General features: G+C 39.6%; 1 protein-coding gene and 1 non-coding gene across 6 annotated transcripts in view; both read left to right on the top strand.

Moving 5' to 3' along the window:
* Nucleotides 1-15750, top strand: part of DYNC1I1 (dynein cytoplasmic 1 intermediate chain 1) — a 313205-nt gene that overhangs the window by 205485 nt on the left and 91970 nt on the right. For all 5 annotated transcript variants that reach the window (XM_053218428.1, XM_027071928.2, XM_027071927.2 and 2 more), the window contains one exon: nt 71-196. In XM_053218428.1, coding sequence (XP_053074403.1) covers nt 71-196 — 126 coding nt within the window. The remainder of the gene's footprint in view (nt 1-70; nt 197-15750) is intronic.
* Nucleotides 8196-8349, top strand: LOC113603110 (small nucleolar RNA SNORA62/SNORA6 family). The gene has a single exon (XR_003424663.1). It is a non-coding gene; the product is annotated as a small nucleolar RNA SNORA62/SNORA6 family (small nucleolar RNA).

Raw genomic sequence — 15750 nt, 5'->3', positions numbered from 1 at the left:
TGTAGGAATAAGGAAGTTTCCTTGTGTTGGCAATTTGACATAATTCATCCTTGTGACCTTTTCCATCCAGTACCCCGAGCTGATGGTTGCTTCCTACAACAACAATGAAGATGCTCCCCATGAACCAGATGGAGTGGCCTTGGTCTGGAACATGAAGTTTAAGAAAACCACACCAGAATACGTCTTTCACTGTCAGGTAGGAGTCAGCATAGTAAAAATAACTTACGTCTCCTACAAGACCAAATATAGCTCATGCTGCCTTGCATCTGTCTTATGTGGAGAGGAAGAACCCAGTATAAAAATGGAATTGTTGACAGTTTTGGAAAATTCCCCCACAGTAACCTAACGTTTGGGGAAAGTGGCAACTCTTTCCAAACAGTTAGGAAGCCCAGTCGGGGACTGTGTGTCATTTTCTTTCTATTTAAAACAGCCCTCATGAGGATGAGTTTATAAAGAGCTCACGCTTATGAAGAAATCCTGGTGTACCACTTCCTCTGCTTAGCAGCAACATATGCTTGCCAACCCACGTGGACATCCTCAGATCACTACCATTTCAAGCTTCCTCCTCTCTTTGAGATATAGTTCAAAGGAACTTGGCCAATTTTAAGTTTACAGGTGCCATCTTGCTTCCAGATAATAATGTTTTTGTAGTTGGTGTAAGGGAGTACTTATCATGAACCTTTCTTGAATTTTGAGAAATGATCATTTCAAACAGTTTTGGATATTTTACTCCTTGTGTCTTTTGACACATTTGTCTTCTCTTCTATTCAACACAATACAGGCTGAGATCTATTTTACACTTGCACACATTCAGCTTTGCTTTGTTGCCATGACTCTACCTAAATCATAGGCCTCTGCAGTGGCCAATACACCAACCCCTTTATTAATGTTCCTATCCTGTGATTATGCATAGGAAAATACAAAACAAACATACCAGCTCAAAGTTTCAGTTCCTCAAATATTACAATTCAGAGGTACTGAGTGGCAGATTACTCTGAATACAAATAGCTGAGGAGGGTAGGTAAACCTGTTGATATTTGGAAGTTTAGTGACATTTTATATCTAAGAGCGGAGTATCATTTTGAACTAAAATATGTTTAGACTTAGAACATTATCAGATATAATTTGGGGAACAGGAGCTGCTGGAATAAAAGTCCCAGCTTCAACCTGATTGAGTAACCTCTAACTCTGGCCATGTTTTTCTAATTTACTATCTTAAAAACAAGAAGTCTAGGTCGGCATAGTAAATAACCCTTATTTTTTGGACCTTTGAAATAAGAACAGTTTTTTCTTTCTTTTTTTTTAAGATTATCAAATTTGTCAGTTTGATATGCTCTTTCTGTAAACATAGAAGCACAAAATCCTAATTTTGTTCAGTTTTAAGAAGTTTGCTGAATTACCAGGAAAATACTGAAAGGATTATGGGATAAGCAGAAGCACATTTTTGTAAAACAGTGCCATTTAAGCTATTTTTATTCTGTTAAAGGCTTATCTTGATTTTTTAAAAACATGAGGTAACACATTTTATTGTTTTGCTCAATGTACATGTCTATCATATTTTAAATTTATTATATTAACTGGCTATAGGTAGCCTGTGATGATAACCACTTAATAATATGCTTACTATTCACAACATTGCATCGTAGTAAGAGTCAGTAGGAACCTAATAATGCTGAATGAAGAAGCAGACTTCCTAGGTCTTTGGAATTACCTGGAATTTTAAAATTAACTATTTTATCACACAATAGTTAATACCAGTATTGACTGAAAGGAGCATCCTCTCTTTCCTGTCCTGGTAACTTTGGGATCATTTACTGAAGATTTCACCAGTGCACATTTAATTTCATTTTTAGTTTCTCCCTTAAATTATCCAATATATGTATTTTAGAGGAAAATAAACTCCTGATTAAAAAAAAAAAAAGAGGTACTCTCCATATCTGATCAAAAGATGTTGACTAAAATATCTCCGTTATCCCCCAAATTCCTATTATTATCTTCACTTCTTCTGGTGACCAGAAGTTTCTAAACTCTGCCCAGCCTTCTCACTGGGAGAAAAGTGAGGATTCTAATACTTTTAAACTTTGGAGTTGGTTAAATGACATGTGCAAAAGACCGTGAGGACTCTGATATTCTAGGTATCAAATGATAGCTACAGAATTTAACCACACACATTTCAAGATATTGAACATCATGACTGTGCTACTCAGACATAAACAAGTAGTTCATATAAATGGCCCTTCATATTCATGAAAGATGCATTTACAAAATCTTAAGGAAACCTAATTGCTAAATACCATCACAGTACCTAGTTTCTGATCCTAAATTATTTCTCTTAAATTGACCTAAGTGTAGGGGGTAGAATGTATCACCAACTTTGGGAAGGTGAACGGGAAAGAGCTTTGATCCCTCTCTGAAGTGGAGGAAAAGGAGGAAGTGAGCATAGCAAACATTATTATGAAGCCCTTCTGAGGATCCCTGCTGTATTATTAGTCAGACTTCTCCAGAGAAATAGAACCAATAGGAGATAGATAGATAGATAGATAGATAGATAGATAGATATAAAGACAGAGACAGAGGTTTAGAATTGGTACTTCTTCAGGAAACTGGTCTTTGCTCTTAAGGCCTTAAACTGACTGGATGAGGCCCACCCACATTATGGAGGATAATCTACCTTGCTCAAAGGCTATTGATTTACATGTAAATTACATTTAAAAATACCTTCATACCCGCATTTAGACTTGTATTTGACCAAAACCTGGGTGCCATAGCTTACCCAAGTTGACACATAAAATTAACCATCATACCTGAATTTCACCACAGAGCGATCCAGGAAATCAATGTCTTTAATAACTCCTGGAGTCCTACTAATTCCATATCACTTTGGGCTAATAAGCAAATATACCTAGAGAGATCAGCCTTGAAATTATTAGACTTTAAGTGAGTGGGAGCTTTCCTAAGACATGAGAAAAAGCAATAATTTGAGGACATGGAGAATGTCTCCATGACATTGAATTTATGGGAAAAAAAAGGTACTAACACATATTGAGAATCTACTCTTTGTATCTTTACATTCACTGTTATAAAGCCCTGTTACTCTCTTGATGAGAACCCGCAGCTCAGAGAAGTCATGAAACTAGGGCAGGTATCTGTGAATAGCAAAGCCAATTTTGAAATCAGGTCTTTTTTACCACAAAGCACATGTATTGCCTCCTGCCACATTAGTCGGGGATTCAGCCAGGTAACATCTCTAGCTATGTGTCATGGGGGATGGGTGAATAGAGAAGAAATGGATCAGAGCTGCTTTCACCTTCTTATCTGATACTGCAATCACCTGGACCTCTAAGAACTAGTGATGTCTGCATTCCACCAACAGAGATTCTGATTTCATTAGTCTGAGGTCCAGCCTGGGCATTTTTAAAAGCTGCCAGGTCATTTGAATATGCAGTAATATGAATATGCAGGGACTACCAGGATGTAGAGGAAATAGGAAGAAAGGGGATGATAAGGTGGCAAAACTAGTTGGCTGTTTTATTTGGAAGTGTGGGACTTTTCTTCTTGCCCCACACGTCCCTTTTCCTCTTTGACCCAAACTAGAGCTCTGTGTCTTGACTTTATTTTTCTGACACTGATCTCCTACTTGACTCAAACTGAGAAATTTCCTAACTAATTCTCCTGCCCCTGCCCCTTCCCACTTACCCACCCTCGCCCCGGAGACCCACACTCTTTTCCTCAACTCACTCATTGCTGGGATCTGCCTCTGTGGTGAATGATCAGAAGACCCAGAGTTGTTTTTCCAGGAATGGGCTCAAGACCCCCTTGAATATGACATAGAGAGAATATGAATTGGAGAGTACCATTTATTTTGGGATAGTGAGACACCTTGCTAAGTGGATATCCTTGAAAGTAGGATAAAAGCCAGGTAATACCAGTAGCTACCAAAAGAAAACCTAAGTGCTATAATATTGAGTATGCCTGAGCTAGTGGGAGACCAAACCAGGGGTAACTTGGCAGCCAGGGAAATCATAGATGAGTTAGCGGATGACTATTGTGGGGGATGGGGAATAATAAGGGCAGTTTGGTTACCATGCACTGAACTCAAATAATTTACGTTTTTTGTGCTTCTCCCTTTATCATCTCATTGATCCTTACAACAGGGAAGGAGCCGAGATGTTACTTCTTTGTTGTACTTGAAGGGTTCTGCAGCTCATGAGCAGTAGAACCAATACTGGAACCAAGGCCCATTCTACCAGCTATATCATGCCATCAGCTAGGCCATGCTCCACAGTGATGGGGCCAGGTGGGGCTTGAGAGCAAAGGCTGTGTAGTTCATACAAGATGTATTTTCGGCAGCCTGCCATTTTATAAGAGGTCAGTTAGACATGGCCCTTACCATAGCTCTCCTTACCATCTTCTCAACATAAAGGAGAATTTGGAGAGCCCACAGAATTAAAATACATAGGATAAAAACCAAAACCCCAACTCACTGACCTATCACTTTTCTTCTACATCCTTTCTGATCTTCGGTAAAATTTACTTACTACAACTGGTCCCTTCTAGACACTATCTCGCTGAAATCAGGTAGTCTGAATGTGCTTCCTCATTCATCTGTGATGTTCCAGTAATTTCAAAGTTAGAGAGTTTGCTTAGTAGGAAGAAGGAGTGTAGATAGGAAGAAGCAATGTGTGCCTTTTGATGACTATACTGTTATCATTTTTAAATATTGCATTAGTTATCCATTTCTTGCTGATCTTTGTTGATTCTTCATAATCTCCAGAACACTATAATTGCAAACAAATCCAATAGCTCAGAAAAGCATTATTTCAGGCCCTAGAAAGCAAATGCAGAAAACACAGACATCAGCTCAGTGTTCTTTTGCAAAGACTGACAGGCTTTTATCCTAATCGTAAAAAGACTGCAGTATGAAGATTCGTTTCTCCCTGTTAAGAAAAGCAAGGCCAAATACCTTTTACTTCCATGGGCAGTTTCATGTCTTTGCTAAACTGAATTTTTAGTGTGGGCTCTGGTCCTGCATTTTCTATTTTCATTTCTGTAAGAGCTGTGTCCATACTTGGAAAACATTGGTGGACTGTGCATAGAAATCAGCCAGTCAGCCCACCACACAGTCTGGCAGTGCTCCTGACATCTTCTGTAGTGGCTTGCACACACTGTCATTAGATTATGCATTCTGACCACCCTGCATTGCTTACCCTGGTGTGGTCTTTCTCTTTTAAATGGAATGAATAGAATCAGGAATATAGATCTTAGAATTATCTGCATTGAGGTAAGTGGAAAAGCTATATTTAGAGGCTTGGCTTGGTCAGAGGTTTTTATTTTTACTTTTATTTTTTCCTGATTTGGTTTCTTTGTTCTTAGCATTCTCTTTTTAAAGATTATTTGACAATGGCCTGAAACTGACAATGACCTGAAACCCTCCTCATTTCAGAGGGAAAGCAGAACCGGGAAGTGGAGTGATCCCAACTCATTTCATTGGTGCCAGTGTTTAAAATCCTCACTTAACTTTCTTCTTATGTGTGGCTTTGCTTCTCCTTAAGATTCTGTAAAGGGTACAGATGAGATTGCAATTCATGGCTTTTGGCCTTCCAGTGTTTGGTTCTGGGTGAGGTTCCCGCTGACCGTGAAGAGAGCTGCCCTCATGAAGAGTGATGATAACACAGGAGGGAATGTAGACTGGTGGTCAGCAGGGGGACGGAAAGTCAGGACTTGCAGCCCTGGTCCTACCTAGCTGACCACACTGCTGAGTCACCTGGGGGAGTCGTCGAGGCCATGTTGTCACGTTGTGGAAAAGAGACTTCCTGCCATCTCAATGGAATTATGAGGTTTATTGCAATGAACTTGATTTCTTCTCCCATCAGTTTTTGTCCCTTCCCCAGCCCAGCTTGTGGTCCATAATCCAAGTCAACAAAACCGCTATAGACACAAAGACATAAATTAATTTAAATGCATCTTCCAAGGAGTATTATGACCAGAGAATTGTTAGAATCTCGCTCAGGGATTTTTACTTTACTTAAAGGAAGGGTAACTTTCATATGGCCTGGCTGATAAAAAAAAAAAAAAGGGAAAGAAAAGGTATTTTCTAAGCTTTTCTCTGGAATATAGCAAGGAGAGGTTACTTAGTAGAAGTAAAAAAGAGGAGGGGATTATGAAAATTAATAACAGGAAACTTCACTAAAATAGTCAGGAGGTTTTGACAGGGGGAGGTCTCATGCATGCCCTATGGCTCATAGTCAATTGCAGATCCAAGAGGAAGAGACGGACTTGACCTTGCACAAGGATGCTGCTCTACTACTCCGGCCAGGGGAGGAAGCACTTTCCTCATCCCCCGCACGGGCAACAGTCAATGAAAAGCCACCACACTTTGAGCTCCCAGGTTACTCCAGTGGATTTTAGTTCACAACAGCCTTCCCAACTTACCCCTTTTCTCCTCAAAAAGCATGCCTCTCCTTTGTTCCCCCACTTGCCTATGGCTTTGCTACACCTTGTTTGTCTTGGATTGCAATTCTGTTTTTTCCTGAATAAACCCATGTTTTGCTGGTAAAATAACTGGCAGTTTTTACCTTTAAGGGTAACAGGATGAAGGAAAAGAAAGTTCTCTGACAAGTAGGACTCTATATTCAAAATGAGTTCCCGGGGTGACAAAATCAAAGTATATAATAGGTGCTTAGTCATTAGAGAACAAAGTGGACAAAGAACATGCTAACTAATGTAATTAAAACCCAGTTTTCATTGTGATGATGGAGGTACTGCAGGCTGGAGAAGCCCGGAAGAGGACACCTCAACCATTGCTGTGTGGATTGTGATACACTTTTTGAAGTACACAGTTATGGAAAATTGAAGAATGCATATGGTGTAAATGTAAAATTAAGCTCTTACAAAAAAGATACAAGTTATATAGACGGGACAAGAGGAACAGCAGCACAGCGGCTGTTTTGTACCTTTAGAAAAAAGCGTAAGGGAGTTTACATGTACGTGCTGAAATGAAACACGGACATTCGGAAATACTTCTTTTATACCAATTGAGTATGACTGGTCTGATGATTGAGGCTTGAGCTAGACACTGATCCTTATTAAATCAAACAGCAGGGGCTTCTTTTTCTCTTTTGGCCCAGGAAGCTGGAAGCAGGGAAAATGCCTTGCCAGCTCTCACTCTTTATCTGCCCTCTTTCTGGAATCTTCTCCCCCAAAAATAGCACAAGCAGAATTGACCATTGGAATCCATCTAGGGAAATTAGAATTATCAGCAGGATTATAGCAAACAGATTGTATCGTAGACGATCCATCATCTGAAAATAGCAATGAAGGAGGCTGTACACCTTACGAGGGACCAAGTGAGCTATTTGATACAGAGAATGCCATGAGAATACGCCTTTGAACAGATCATTTCTTAAGTGTTTCCTTTGTCTTGCCATCTCATATTGCAAGTGATCACGCTGCAGTGTAATATTATGATGAAACCTGAGACTAACTAGTGTCTGCTCTGCCCCATTCATGTGCATATATTACTGGAGGCACAGAACCCCAACACTGAAGATTATTCAGTCCCTGAATGCCCTTCTTTCCTTTCCCATGCCCTGGACTAATACTGTCTGAACTGGGCTTTCTCCAGGTGTGCCTCATCAGAGAATTGCCCCAGGAATTACTGATGCTGTGCAATGAGAGCCAGACGGCAATATGAGCAAGCTTTCTAGCCTGTCCCTCCCTTTGTCCTCACCACTCTGCCACCCAGCCATTCACTGAGGTCAGGGTAGCCTCGGTCTAAGGGGAACGGGTGTTCTCAGGGAACGAATTCTATTTACCTCTGAAGATTATTGTCGGGATAAAAGAGATTCTATAGGGGTATTAATCTGCTGGGGCTGCCATAAAAAATGCCATAGACTGGGTAGCTTAAACAACAGAAAATAATTTTCCCATCATTCTGGAGACTGGTAGGCCCAAGATCAAGGTGCCAGCTATTTTGGTGTCTGGTGAGGATTCTCTTCCTGGTTTATAGACACCTGCCTTCTGGATATATCCTCACTTGGCAGAGAGAGGGAGAAAGCAAGCAAGCTCTTCTGGTGCCTAATAGCATCATGAGGACTCATCCTCATGACCTTATCTAAAGCCAATTACCTCAAAAGCCCCATCTCCCATTAAAAACACATTGAGGGGTAGGACTTCAACATATGTTTGTGAAGGAATCTGGACATTGTGAGAGCTTGGAGTTGAAGCTGCTGGCTGGCCTAAGAACTCACAAGTGTTGGTAGTGCGTTACATGAAGGGCAAGTCTTTTGCTAACACCACAAGGCTCTCTGGCCCAATGAGTGGAGTTTGATAGTAATTCTTTCTACAAGTAAAAAAAAAATGTGGGGGATACAATTTGGTTTATAGTAGTAGGTGAACATTTCTTTACATATGGTTGTTTCAGTATCATTGCATGATGGTCACGTGGGAAGAAGCTTAAACCTTGGCATTCTTATTTTTCTTGCTTGAATATATTCCTAAAGTATTTCACCTAACTTAGATTCATTCATTCACTCATTCACTTATTCACTCATTCAACAGATATTTATGGAGTACCCACCATGACCAGGTCCTCACAGCAGTTTGCTGGAGCTGGGAAGAAGCCGCCTCCCTCCCCAAGAGCTATTCACTTTTTCCCAGTCCCCACCATGCCCTATTTCCCATCACTCGGCCAGTTCCCCTCACATTGGTCATATCCCCGGTCAGATCCCTGTGTGTGCTTTTTGTATGATCTGCCAGGTGAAGACGGAATCTGAGACAATTCCAAAATTCTCTTATCTCAATCATTTAAATGTTTGTTTCATAACATGATGATGATGAGATACTTACTGCGTCCTAGGAGACAGGTAAACACTATATAAGGCCATACAGCCTGGGATTGTAATTTGGGTCCCACCACCTAGAAGCTCTGTGACCATGGGCAAGTCATACACGACAGTAAAATAAATGAATATATATAAAGCACTTAGTGGCAGGCACAGAGTATGTGCTTGCTCAGTGTCAGCTACAGTGATGTAACATGCAGGAATGAAATTCCAAATATGTAGTAATCTGTATGGCACCATCCAGATAGCACAAATGTGGCCCTGCTTTGTATTAGGTGTTGCATCTGTAGTTGTTGAATGGGGGAGATGGTGACTTAGAGGTGCAGGAGGAAGGGACCAGGGTGACTGGGAAGCAGGGGAGCACTGGGAGAACATGAGGAAGGCATCTTACCAACAAGCACAAAATGATCTTGAAATTTTGATAACAGGTAATGCTGTACTGGTGTGCACGGCTTCAATATCATCCCTGCTACTCTGCTTCCACCATGTGCTAGGTACAGATGTATTTGCTTCTTTGGCTTAATTACTCATACTGACTGCCTCAGGCACAGGCTTCATAAAGGAACCCCCTGGTCTCTACATAGCTCATATGGCTTCACTGAAGTCTATATAGACTAGCTGGCCATTTGCCATACTGAACCCACTCTGGAGACCCTGAAGCAAGAGTAAGGAAGATGGGGTTGACAAATGTTCTACTTTCCTCCAAGACCAAATTAGCATGCCTGTTAAGAGCTGTCCCTCCTAAAGACATATGACCCAGGGCGCCCCTACATGGGGCTTTCATTCTCTGGAATATCAGACTGTGCTTTTCCTTTATCCTTCAGCATTTTAATATAGACAGAAGCAGGTTTGAAAGAATATCAGGATGGGAATGCAAGCTGGTGCAGCCACTCTGCAAAACAATATTGAGGTTCTTCAAAAAACTAAAAATAGAACTACCCTACAACCCAGCAATTGCCTACTAGGCATTTATCCACAGGATACAGGTGTGTTATTTCAAAGGGACCTATGCACCCCAATGTTTATAGCAGCACTATCAACAATAACTAAAGTATGGAAAGAGCCCAAATGTCCATCAATGGATGAATGGATAAAAAAGATGTGGTGTATACACACACACACACACACACACACACACACACACACACACAATGGAGCATTACTCGGAAATCAAAAAGGATGAAATCTTGCCATTTGCAACTATGTAGATGGAACTAGAGGGTATTATGCTAAGTGAAATTAGTCAGTCAAAGACAAAAATCCTATGACTTCACTCATATTAGGGCTTTAAGAGACAAAAAAAAAGATGACCATAAGGGAAGGGAAACAAAAATAATATAAAAACAAGGAGGGGGACAAAACAGAAGAGACCCATAAATATGGAGAACAAACTGAGGGTTCCTGGAGGGGTTGTGGGAGGGGAGATGGGCTAAAAGGGTAATGGACACTAAGGAATCTACTCCTTAAATCATTGTTGTACTATATGCTAACTCATTTGGATGTAGATTAAAAAAAATAAAAAAATAAAACAAGTTAAAAAAAAAAAGAATATCAGGAATTCTTAAAAAAAAAAAAAAAAGGAGTCTCAGAAGGAACCCTCTCCCTCAAAGTTGTGGCTATGGAGGATGTCATTTCGGGAAAGGAAACAGTGAACAACAGAAAGGTGGGCTGTAGTATTGCCCCAGGCCACATTAGCACCCACTGAGAGTGTTCTAGGTGCTACCACCTCTGAGAGGAGTGCTAGTGCATTGCTTTGGCATCTTTATCTCATAAGCACAGATCCATTTCTGGAATCCAGGCCATTGTATTTCTTAAAAATAGACCTTTTTTTCCCCTCTACAAACTTGACCAAAACCTTTTGTTTTGTATCTTTAAGTTGCCTGATATTTTTGGATGAAAGAGGTTGTTTGAACATGCCACGTCATTATAACTTACAGAGATGTACATATTCCCCATTAGTCACATTATTATTTTAATTGATTTCAGACAATGACTCTCAACAAAAGGCTATCCATTCCCTTTTTTTGTGATTAATTCTTGAAATTACCTGAAAGCATTATTATTGAAGAGAATCCGTGGAAGTAGAATCATCATCCTTACTTCCGGGAGAAGTTTTCTAACCTTTATTGTAATAAGTAGTCTACACTTTGCTTTTACCATACTTGTATTTGATTTCTAATTTTTAAAGGAAATGGGCATTATTAGCCAAAGAAATAAATAAGGTGTTGCTTTTCTTAGGCAAAATATTTAGCTTAGTCAATTTTCAGTTGTAATCTCCTTATAAATGTGTTGAGTTCATATCTTACATGCCCACAAATCATTGTTGCCATAATAATTTTATATCTACACTTTTCTTGTTGTGGTTTCTAAAGCTGATATGTTTTCTTCTAATGAGTTGTTTAGAAAGTATTCCCAGCACCTACATCCAGTAAGGTGGGTTATTTAAAAGTCCTTCTCCACTTCTTTTTTTTTTTTAATTTTATTTATTTATTTTTTAATTTACATCCAAATTAGTTAGCATATAGTGCAACAATGATTTCAGGAGTAGATTCCTTAGTCCTTCTCCATTTCTTAATAACTTGGTCTGACATTATGTTGAGTAAATGAAATAAAATTTATTCCTTATATGCAATAAAAACCTTTGTTTCTTTAAATAAGTTTAAAAAAGTAAAATAAGTTTATTGTAAATATCGTCTTTTGAAAAAAAGAAAGGGACAGAAGCAAAACTGCACACAAGTGCCCACACTCATATAAATACACACGCACACACCCAAGACTCTAAAATCCTAGTCAAAAGCTATATTTCATAAAAGAGAATTATAGTAATGTTGATGGTTTGCCAAAACCTCAAGCAGTGACAAAATCCACAGAGTGTCCTGAAAAGGATGCCTTTGCAAAACCATGCCTCTCCAGATGGTTTAGATTAGAGATGTTTAAAAACACATGGCAGCATTAGTTTGGTTTAGAATTCATAGCTAATTCAGTAGATAAAATAATGCAAATTTGAAACCCTAGCCTATGTATCAGAAAAATCATCAAATCTTATGATTGCTCTTAGGGGAGGTTGGTATGTGATGTGTTGATTTTTAAATGATCTAATTGAAATAATAAAATTAAGGAAGAAGGGGTAAAAAAAAAAAGGATTGAAAATACAAGAGTATAAGTAGAAACTTTCTTCTCTGCAGAATATTTATTCCTTTGAGCTGTCATATCCAATCAATTTGTATGGGATTCGACGGCCAATTGTCATTTCCTGAGATAAACTATGTAAAGAGGTTGTGTTACAGAGACAGCATGAAAAAAAAAAAATAGAAAAAATAACTCCAGAGCATGAAGCAAAGAGAAGTCAAAATGTCCCCCAAAGTGCTGCCAAGATCTCCTCACCTTGCTAAGGATAGTTGATAAGCAGCTTACACGCAAGTTTTCCCTTTGGCTTAGTCAGCTTTTCCCCCTGCACATGTTTCGTAAACAGAGTGCTCTTGTCAACATTTTAGTAAATTATTTTGCCTTACATGTGGTTTTTAATCTCAGTGGGGGCTGTGTGTGGACACTGATGTCACACACTGTGTTCTTCCACACGAGATGTGTAACAGTTACCCTAGGGCCCTAAAGGCTCCATCACTAAAAGCCTGGCTCCCACTGTCCCTTCCCTTGTGTTTAAAATCAAAGTATCCCACCTTCTGATCCCACAGTGAGGCAACCAGCAAGCAGGTCCTAGAAAAGAATTTTTGTATGGGAACAGTATTAATTTAGTGATGTGTATTATCGTGTGTCCTACCTGCCACACAAATAAAAGCATTCAACTGTGCTAAAATTGCCGCTAGAAGATTGTGCGTGCAAGAGCTCAAAGCCTTTCAGAAAATACGAGACAAAGATTCTGCAAAAATAGAATCAGAAGTTTTCCCACAACAGTTGATGGGATTCAAAGGGCTTGACTCTCAAAGGTGGCACAGTATTTTTTCCCCTAGAAAGAAACACATTTTGAGTGTTTTCTAAGTATAAAAACTAGAATTGTGGCTTTTAATGTCTGGAAAGAGCTCCACAGTCAAAGCAAATGTGCTCTGTTAGCAGCAAAGTACAAGCACACATGCACGTGCATGCGCGCACGCGCGCACGCACACACGCACACACACACACAGAAATGTAGGCGAGAGAGGACAGACCCTGTGCACATACTTCATGAGCATTCATGGAGATTTCCATCATAAATTTAATTGAATTCTGTTTGAGCAGCAGAGACATTGCTTTGGCCAATGTTAACTACTGACCCATAGTTCTGCATCCATACCCATTTAATATTTGTAACCAGAGATTATATTTTTGTTGCATCTTCTAATCATTTTTAAATGGAAATCCCTAGCTAAGTCAAATTACCATTTTTAAATAGTTTAGCCATGTTGTAATCTAAGGGGTGTAGGAAGGGATTTTTTTGCTTTCCCTTTTGCTTTTCGTGTGTACATTGTTTCTCATATATGGGTTAACCCTCTTTCCATGAGACCTATTAATATGCAGAATTGTAGAATCTCAGAGTTTGAAGGAAACTTCGTGATTTTCTGGGCCAACCACCTATTTGATGCCTGAACTCTCTCTAATTCTTCTCGATTCTGTCTTCCCCTGCCAAGTCGTCATCTTGCCTGGCTTGAGCATTGCTCATGCTCCTGTCCCAGAGCAAACCAACCCATCTCTGGCCAGTGCTGCAGAGTTTTCCAGTGTGCTTGTAGCAGAATGGCATTTTGTCTTAAAGGATTATGGATCACAGACAGAGGCAACATGACCTTGGAATGTCAAGGGGAACAATCCCTCAAGCAAGGCAGCTGACTTTGGGTTTCTGCAAGAGTGGGGATGAACACATAAATACAGTATTCTCCCTCCCACTCCCTTCGTCATGTGTCTCACCATCTTTGTCCTCAGCTGGCTTTCTTTGACATCACTTCATTGAAGGTGTAACGACGTGGTATCAACCTATGGCCATTAAAATTGATGAGACTTCACTTTGGGGGAAGGTGACCAGTGGAAGGAAAGTTCTACCTGTGCTCTACCTTCTCTCCTCCCCTGACCTCCCAAGCCACACTTTTGATCATACTGTCTACCTGCTTCATAGCATCTTCTTTAATGTGTTTGCTCAAATTATGAGGACTTGCTAAATTTTGGAACTGGGTTTCATTGGATTTTCCTGTCTCTATATTGAAGCTGCTGAGACAGGCTTAACACAAACCTCCTGCCTTTAGAACATTATAATATGTTCTCCCCTTTGTGAGGGGGACATCTGAGCCAAGTTCTTTAAAACATCACAGATTCAGACAACATGGAGAAAGAAGGCCAGTTCTCAATCAGATATGGCTCACTAAAGGAGACCTTGATAAATAAATGAATTTTTTTTGAAAAGCAAATAATCACATCCTCTAAACTATTTTTTGTATATATAGGAATTTTCATATATCAGGTTCTCTGCTGATTTGGGGCATTGTTACAGAAATACGAAAATATATGCACACCAAGACTGTGTGATAACCTGAACTAGTAATCAAATGTCAGAGGCCTGACTGCTTTAACGAAGAGTTAGGAAGGTTTTGTTGTCTATATGCTATACTTCGTAAGTGGACTTTTATGAAATGCTTGAGGGACTCAGAAATCATTTGTTCCCCAACACTATTCATTTAGTTAGAAAGTACTATTTTTCAGACAGTGTAAAGGGAAGCCAGTTATCCTTTATTCTTCTGTGGTAATTTCACAGCTTGTTAGGCAGTTCTTGTTTCCTAAAAATAATATCAAAACAAATGGGAGAGAGGGGTCTTGAGCTTCTTATACCTATATTATTTCAACACCACACTAAAAATATTTCCCTCAAAACCCACATGGATTTCTTATGTTCATATCAGGGATGCTTATCCTGAGAGATCCAAGACTGTTGAATCTTGTCTATCAGTAGAGTGCATTCAAATCATAAGTATCTTAATTACTGCTCTCCACCTCAAAACTCCTCTAAAGCAAGGAAGGATATATGTGAACAAATACATAATATATCTCTATTCTGCATGGTTCCTACTGAAACCTTTTAATGAGCATAAGTATGACTGGTTCCTATCAACAATATTTGGGCACATAATTCTGGGACAGCAGAGAACTACTTGATATGATACATGAATGAAGTGCTGTATGAAGAATGAAAGTGCTGACATAAGGCAAGGCTTTCATTTTTACCTACAGAATACAGTTTGCCATACTGTTAAGTTGATGGAAGGTCAGCGCAAAGAGAAGCACTCTAAGCATCCGTACAACCTATTTTTCCAAAGTCTAATGGATTTTTGTTGCCTAGTTCACATATAACAAAGTAAGAAAGACGATGCCTTGGAAAACAGGCAATATCATTTAAAGCAAAGTTTAGTATAAATGCCAGGACTGAACATTAGAATTTTTATGTGCCCAAAGCCTGATTCCTTGGAACCTGAATTTTCTCTCTATCTCTGGCTCTGAGCCCAAGGGGCCACGATCCATTTCACTACTTCAGCCCATTCAGTGACCACCTGTGTTCCAACAGTGAAGTCAGACCAAGAGGAAAGGAGGGTTGCTGGGCTGCCCAGATCCATATTCACTCAAGCCGCTGTATTTATTATTCCACTAGGGAATGCTCTGCCCTTGAAGGCTGATCCGATGAGGGTGGGATCACAGGCAGCAGGTATGCCATGAACAACAAACCCATATTCTTAACATATGTTTAATTTGAGAAACTCTCCTCCTTTAAAATACCTCTTGATTTTAAATCCACATCCTGATTTGCCCACTCTTGTTACCGTTTTCTGCTGCCTGTTCTGAATTAATCCTTTGAGGTGGTCATTCCCCGGAAAGAAACAAGGAAAATGAGAAGAGAGATGTAAAGTTGGGAATGTGAATGAAAGAGAATGGGAGA

This window comes from Acinonyx jubatus, chromosome A2 (genome assembly GCF_027475565.1).
Source record: "Acinonyx jubatus isolate Ajub_Pintada_27869175 chromosome A2, VMU_Ajub_asm_v1.0, whole genome shotgun sequence".
In the NCBI taxonomy this organism is placed as follows: domain Eukaryota; kingdom Metazoa; phylum Chordata; class Mammalia; order Carnivora; family Felidae; genus Acinonyx; species Acinonyx jubatus.
This window is presented reverse-complemented; position numbering and strand designations above follow the sequence as displayed.